This window comes from Fukomys damarensis, unplaced genomic scaffold (genome assembly GCF_012274545.1).
Source record: "Fukomys damarensis isolate Sample0158 unplaced genomic scaffold, DMR_v1.0_HiC HiC_scaffold_13, whole genome shotgun sequence".
NCBI lineage: Eukaryota > Metazoa > Chordata > Mammalia > Rodentia > Bathyergidae > Fukomys > Fukomys damarensis.
Window position 1 is genome coordinate 26,075,351 of NW_022900925.1, and position 7,489 is coordinate 26,082,839.

Here is a 7,489-nt window from a genome sequence, read left to right on the forward strand (position 1 = left end):
AATGGCCTTTTTTCTGAGGTGGAAAGGGAAGGACTGGGCAGGATGGCGTATTAAATTGTACCATGATAGACATGCAAGACTGTTATCCAATTATAGAACTTATACACATTTTGATGACTCAGAAAAACAAAGCAATCATTTGTGACAAGCCTAAAAAGCTTGACATATTTAACATACTCAGGAACTTCTGGTGTGGCAGGAATTCTCTAATTGTCCCATATGGGCCTTTTCAAAGTACCAAAAGGCCAGTTTCTGGTAAGTCTGTGGCTGAACACCACAGTCCAGCCTAATGAAACGCAAGGTGGATTTAATCCAGGTGGACACCTCACCTTCACACACACAGGAAAAGCGTGTCAGTGCAAAACAGGGACTAAACTGCTCTCAGGACGTCTTTAAAATTGATACCGGTTGGAAAGGGAATTTTCCTTCCTGATGTGGAGTCCTCCCAATTTAAGGCAGAACCCATCCACTACCACTGCTGCAGTTAAAAACGGCTCTGCTTATTTAGTTTTCTCCTCAGAGTTCAACCGCTGCTGAATTCGTTTGGCATAGCTCTGTGCCATGGAGTTAATGATAGACAGGATAAAGTAACACACCATCACAACCACCAACTTCTCAAACACCCAGGACAGCCAGTTTTCTCCCTGGGGGAATAAAAGCAGAACAAATCACATGAGAAAGGATGCATCCATCTAACAGTAAAGAGGAGATCACCTATACTGTTTTAAGGAAAATAATGGAATATAAGAAAACAACCTATAAAGCCAACACAATTAAAAACGCAAAGCCTGCATCTCCAGCTACCCTGACATCTACACACAGGGCCACAAGATCCGACTCTGCTGGACACAGAGTCCCGGTTTAGAACAATGCAAGGGTGCATTTGTCTCCTGTCTTTTGCTGTGATCTAAGAATAGTCTCTGGTTAAGCGTGACTCTCTGATGTTGCTGTGCTGACACTTGCTGAGCCGTGTCAAGTCGGTACTAGGAGCTGCCTTTTTTGAGACAGGGTCTCGCTCTGTAGGTCAGACTGGCCACAAATGCACTATGCAGCCCAGGCTGGCCTCGAACTCCTGTCTCTGCCTCAGCCTCCAGGGTGCCGAGGTTACAGGCTTGTTTGAGCTCAGACACCATGCAGAAGCAGCTTTTCCAATATAAATGTAAGTCGTGTTTGGACAACTGAGGGCAGCAAAGGGCCACAGAAGACTGCAAGGCCGTTAAAAACTGTGTTTCAAGTTTCTCAGGTTATTGCTTACTCTTTTAGTCATTCCTCCTTGCCACAGAAATGTTTACAGAAAAGGCAGCCTTGGTTTAAGTTTTAAAGTTCAGCTGTGTTCAGAGCCTTGATTAAAAAAAAAAAAAAAAAAGATCATTTTCCCATGGCTAAGATAAAAAAGAGCAGGCAATTACCTCACGAAGTCTAATACTTTGTTACGCGGAATATTTTAACTTTTTATCTAGTAAATCATTTAAGATCAAGGCAACGATTCACTCTACATAGCAGAACTTTCCATTAGTCCTGCCCTTGTCTTTACAATGTGCCCCTCAAAGCAGTTATTTTGGGAGAGGAAGTGGCTGGTTGAAGAGGCACATTTCCCAGTGGAGTATACTCAGGGCTCCAACTTCTGCTTAGGAAAGCGGCCAGCAGCCTCCCTCCCTCCCTCGCCAGGCAGCAGCAGACTCACCTGGGGCGCGCCCGCCTCGCTCCGGTGGTGCAGCTTCTGCCGCTGGGCCTCGAGGTATTCCTGGAAGGGCTTCTGCAGAGACGGACCTATGCCAGGGACAGCACTGGCGGCAGGGGACAGAAGCCGAGGAGAGATACATTTGGGAAGAAAGCAGGAGAAATGTTAAAGAAAATCCACTTACCACCTGGACTCAATAGCAGGGATTGGGTGCAAAGAGGAGCAAAATATAAAAATCAGAGTTGTCAAAAAATCCTGTGAACTCTTTTTCAAGTGGGTAAAAATCCCTCCTTCGAACAACTCCTGAAAGTAGGCAAACCCCTGCCTGCTGTGAACTTGTCCGGGAGGAACTAAGAGCCACTTGTAGCAGGAGGGCGTGCTCGGAGAGAGCCCGCGGGGGCCAGAGGAAAAAATGAATGACTTCTGCGAAGCCCGCATTTATCAGCACCGGTTCCTGTAAGAACTGGTTTGAACCGATTAATAAGGAAATGACTTATGCTTGTGTCATCCCCAGTTAAAAAAGAAACTGCCCGCCCTCTCTCGGACTTGTCCCATCTCCTCAGAGGGGCGGCGCTTTCTCAATCTAAGTCCTTATTAGGACAATCCGTGCGTCATCCTTATCCAGAAAGAATGCATTAGCAAATTTGGGAGGCGCCTCCCCCGAGTCAGAAGTCAGTGATTAACAAAGGAACAAAGAGGGGGCTGTGAACCCTGAATCCTGTCGCGCAGTACGGCGGATTTTGCACAGAAACTCCCGCTCACTGCCCAACAGCTTGTTCCGAGAGGACTGGGACTGCACCCCGATAAGGAGCCCTCTCACCCACAAGCGCAGGGCCGCCTGCTCGCTCAACCGGTTTGGCAGCTGTAGCCATCAGGCTCCGGGTTCAGCTCCGCTCCCAGGCATTTTTTAAATGGTAACTTGGGGCAACTTAGAGAATCAAATATCTTTATTTTCTCATCTGCCACACCTGTTTCCGAGGGCCAGCGCCGCATTTGTAACAACAGCACCTAATGCTTTCCCTGAACGCTTACCGATTCAGAGGAACTTCATCTCTTTTCTACAATTCATGCTGCTCTTTGTAATAAAAACCCAGAAGAGATCTTTGTTTTCTGCCATTGTATTTACCAGAAGCTACTAAATTCCAAACACGTGGTTGAGGTTTTTCTTCAATCTTATTATCTATCCAAGTACTAAACACAGAAATTACCATTTGTGCTCATGCTACAGAAAAAGACTGAAAACAAAGGTACAAGAAAGTCCACGCCCACAGAGAATTTAAAATCATATGGGAATTCAAAATTCTCCCTCCCTCCCTCTCTCTCTCTCTCACACACACACACACACGAACTGATTTGTGAACAGGATATTTTATAATTCAATAATGAAGTTTCTGGTACACAGGATACACAGTAAAGGAACTGGAGGGAGAAAGGACAGAGCAGTGTGGATGAAGTGGTCCAAAAGGTCCTTGAATGGGAGCCTGATGATATGCAAAAGGCCGGAGCAGACAGGCAGGGGGAGCAGCAAAGCTAAGGGCGGGAGGCCTAGGACAGAGCCCAGGAATGCTCGGGCTCTAGCGGTAGAGAGATCATCAGCAAAGATTCTAACCACAAAGGGGAAACGGCGGGACAACCTTTTTTTAGAAGGGAGGTTTTCCTTAGTAGTTCACATAACCTTTCCTTATATAATCTGGATGGGAATGTAAAGAGCTCATCCATTTTACATGAGATAAACCACCGCAATATAAAGAAAGAATTCCAGCAAAATGAATTGCATAGAAAGTCTGGCTTTGAAAACAGCAGATGTATAAGAACTTTCCTTGTCATAAGCTAATCCATTTACTTTAATACCAACACTCTATGTCATCATTTAAAAATACCAAGGGTCAGGCTGAGGATTCATTCAGCTCAGCGGCACCATGCCTGCCTTGCCTCAGGCAAGGGCCTGAGTTCCATCCCTGGTATCAAAACAAACAAACCAACCCAAGGGTCAGCCTAGGCGGGCTACACAGGGTTCATAGACTACATAGTGAGACCCTGTCTCCAGAAACAAAACAAATCAAAGAAAACCTAGGACAGCCACAGTTAAGCTCTTAAGAGAAAGTAAGCAAACCTAAATGTTAGAAAGATTCTATTTTTGTTGCTGTTGTTGAGGTCAGTAAGGGATTAGCCACAATCATGTTAAATTTCCTTCAAAATAATTTGAAGATAAATAATTTGTTACTGTAAATTCAATAAGAAATACACCTTAGCTAATAAAGAGCCTAGGATATGGTACATTCACCTAATGTGCAACTTTCCAACTTTCAGAGAATCACCTTGGGGATAACACTGGATAAATGTATCAAGGTGCTCTGTATGACTCGCTTTGTGGAGCTCTGGTAGTGTGGAGGATGTCTACACAGATTCCCACGGGAGAGTAGGGGAACAGGTACGGAGGGTTAAACCCAGGGCCTTTGGATGGAACCCACTGAGTTATAGCCTCAAGCCCTTTTCAGTTTTGAGACAGTCTTGCTAAGTCACTAAATTGTGATCAGTAGTCCTCTCACTGAGTGCTGGGATTATAGTCATGCGCTACTGTGCCTCATTGGTTACGTTTTTATTAGCAATATACTAACCACCAACAAATAAATGGTGTGAAGAATCTAAAAGTTAACACATTTAAAATCTAGGTATTAAATGTTATAAAGTCAATTTATATGACATTTATTTGATTTATATGATGATATATTTATATGTATCAGATTCTTTTAATCTTTTATTATATACTCCTCAAAACTTTAGTTGTCATTTCTCTATCTCTTAACTTCTACTCGTTTTTTTTTTTTTTTTTGAACTCAGGTCTTTGTGCTTGCGAGGCAGGTGCCAGAACCACTGAGCTAAGTCCCTGGCCCTACTCATTTTTTTTGAGACAAAGTCTAAGTAGCCCCCGGCTACCCTGGACTCAAAGGATCCTCCTGCCTCAGGCTCCCTAGTGCCAGGAGTGCAGGTGTTCAACACCACACCCTCAAACTTTCACTCTTAACATGAATTTAAGGCAAATAATACCAATTTGCCACTTCATCCCTCAAGTAATTTCCCAGCAGCCGAGAAGCAAGAAATCACTTTGACAGAGGATTCACTGAACGTGCACACGTGGGGGGAGAGGGCGGGGGGGAAACTTCACCACAGTCCAGTGCTGTTAAATTTGGAGCAAGAGTGTGTGTGCACCTGGCTAAGAACGAGTCTCAACCTTAGCAAGTGTGTGAGGTACGAAACCTGCCACTGGGTTCTGATTAAGTTCAAAGGACCAGATTTTGCAATACAGAACATAAAGTCAGAGGAGAACAAAGACAGAGAACTATTGGTCTAAAATATACCGAAACTAGCCTTGTAAATAGTCACCTGCACTGTGAGAAAGCCTTAAAATAAGAAAAGAAAGTAGATCTCATTTACTTTTCCTTGTTGCAGACCTTCAGCAAGGTGGGTAGAAAAATCTTTGTGGGCAGTAGGTCAGTATCTTGGTGGTTTTATTCTTGGCACAAATATATCATCAAAAATCAAAATTTTAACAAATTATTCTAATACAAGTTGTCTCATGTCTGTTATTGATTTTTTGAAAGGACAAAAACAACCTTAGAAAAGGAGAAAAAAAGCCTCACAAGCACAAGGACCTGAGTTCGATCCCTGGTACCAAAAAAAAAAAAAAAAAAAGTGTGGGGGAAGGTTTAAACAACAACAATAAAAATCTACAAAGCTCCAAATCCACTCAGGGCTCAAAATCAGTTTTATGGCCACAATTGTTCCCCAGCCTCATACACCTAAGAATCTGTTAGAATAGACCCAGGAAGGGCCAGGGATTTGGCTCAGTGGTTCCACCACCTGCCCTGCAAACACAAAGGTTGGAGTTTGACCCCTGGTACGGAGAGAAAAAAAGAACAGACCTGGGACAAACTTCTTTGCTGTTAAAAAAATCCATTTAAAATATCATATGGGCAAAATTCTGTCAAGAACTCTAACCAATATGCAAACAAAACTGATTATTTTTCTAGCGGTTAGTGCACATGTTACCCTGCGTCTGGAAATCGCTCATCTGTCAGGAAATCTGTACCCTTCAGCTTGCTTCATATGTCCTCACTGTAAAGGGTGGCGTTATTCTCTGCACTCTGAGAGCGAGAGAATCTTCCGCAGGAAGCATCACGATTGGCAGAGGTCATACCGAGTGGGTGAAGTGACTGCTCCTGTCTCACAATACTCGCCTTTTCATTTGTTGGTTCATACGAACACACCCACTCCAATCATCAATCATGCCTAGAATTTACCAGACATTATCATTCCCATTTTTCAAAGGAGTCCTTTTCAAATTGTGAACATTTCAAAGAAGCTACTTTACCATATAGAAAAAAAACCCACAACATCTGATTTACTTTGAATTTTTCTCACTGACAGCCATCAAACTAGGTTCTGTTATTGGAAGATCTGAAATTTTCATGCCAGGTGTGGTGGCGCACACCTGTGAGCCCAGCACTTAGGAGGCTGAAGCAGCAGGATCGTCACAAGTTCAAGACCTGCCTGAACTACGCAGGGAGACTCTGTCTCAAAAAACCCTCCCCTCCAACCAAACAACAACAACAACAACAACAACAACACACACACACACACCCCTCCAAGAAGATCTGAAAATTTACTTAAACTGGTCATGACTTTGTTTGGATTTTTATGGTCAGGTGTGTCTTCATGAAAGTGGGACAGTGTGCTTAAGAACACAGAAATGACCTTAAAGAATATATCCATTTGTCTGGTTCAGTTCCATATATAAACAGCATACTTAGGGGTTGAATACTGAAATGCCTAAGCCTGAGAATATTATACAGGTACTAGTAGAATAAAATTTTAATCCAGGCTTTGCTCCTTTTTCAAACACTCTTTTGAGTATTTTAACACAAATGTTAGCATGTCAGTTATAATCACTTTCTTAAAAAACATATTGATTATTAACATGGGCACCTAAAAGGAAGGATATAGGGAAATAAGCCTTTTCCTTAGCAAAAAGCCTGGGTGTTTTTATGCAATATGCTGAGCCCGAATTATTTAACATCCCTCTGATGATTAATCAGAAAGTCTAAATAATCTCAAGGTATGATCAGAACCCTAAAACTTATAAAAGGTTAAAAATAGCCAGGGATTTAGTTCAGTGTTCCACCACCTGCCTTGCAACCAAGGACCCGAGTTTGACCCTTGGTACAAAAAAAAAAGGGTAGAAGAATGTTTTTAGAAGATTGACCTCAGGGTATCGTTTTGTTTTTTTGTTTGGTACCAGGGATCGAACTCAGGTCCTTGTGCTTTTGAGGCAGTCAGCAGAACTACTGAGCTAAATCCGTGGCCCTAATCTAAGGGTATTTATTGTTAAAGGAAAGGGCTCAATGCTACTGCTACAATAACACACAGTAAGCTAACAGAAATCTTTTGATACTCTTTTTTTCCAATGCCGGGGATCAAACTTGGGCCCTTGTGCTTGCAAGGCAGGCAGCAGAACCACTGGGCCAAATCTCCGGCCCATCTTTTGACACTCTTTAAAAGCACCAGCTGGCTATGGTGGTATGCACCTGTAACACCTGCACTCAGGAAGCTGAGGCAGGAGGATCATGGCCAGCCTGGGCTACACAGTCACTCTATCTCAAAAAATAAAACTAAACCAAAAAATGAACTAAAAAGCACCAAAAGTAGTTTTTAAGGGCAGAGAGACTAGACAAATGGTCTGCAAACAAAAATTTAAAACAACAAAAAAGATGAAATAAATTTTAATGGTATTGTACCCAGGAATGTTCT

The 7,489-nt window shown here is 42.8% G+C and overlaps 1 protein-coding gene across 2 annotated transcripts in view; it reads right to left on the reverse strand.

Moving 5' to 3' along the window:
- Positions 1-373: 373 nt before the first annotated feature.
- Vmp1 (vacuole membrane protein 1) overlaps positions 374-7,489 on the reverse strand; it is a 103,448-nt gene continuing 96,332 nt past the window's right edge. For both annotated transcript variants that reach the window (XM_010626721.3, XM_010626722.3), the window contains exons 11-12: positions 1,685-1,787; positions 374-644 (exon numbers count right to left, since the gene is read on the reverse strand). In XM_010626721.3, coding sequence (XP_010625023.1) covers positions 501-644; positions 1,685-1,787 — 247 coding nt within the window. In that variant the 3' untranslated portion in view covers positions 374-500. The remainder of the gene's footprint in view (positions 645-1,684; positions 1,788-7,489) is intronic.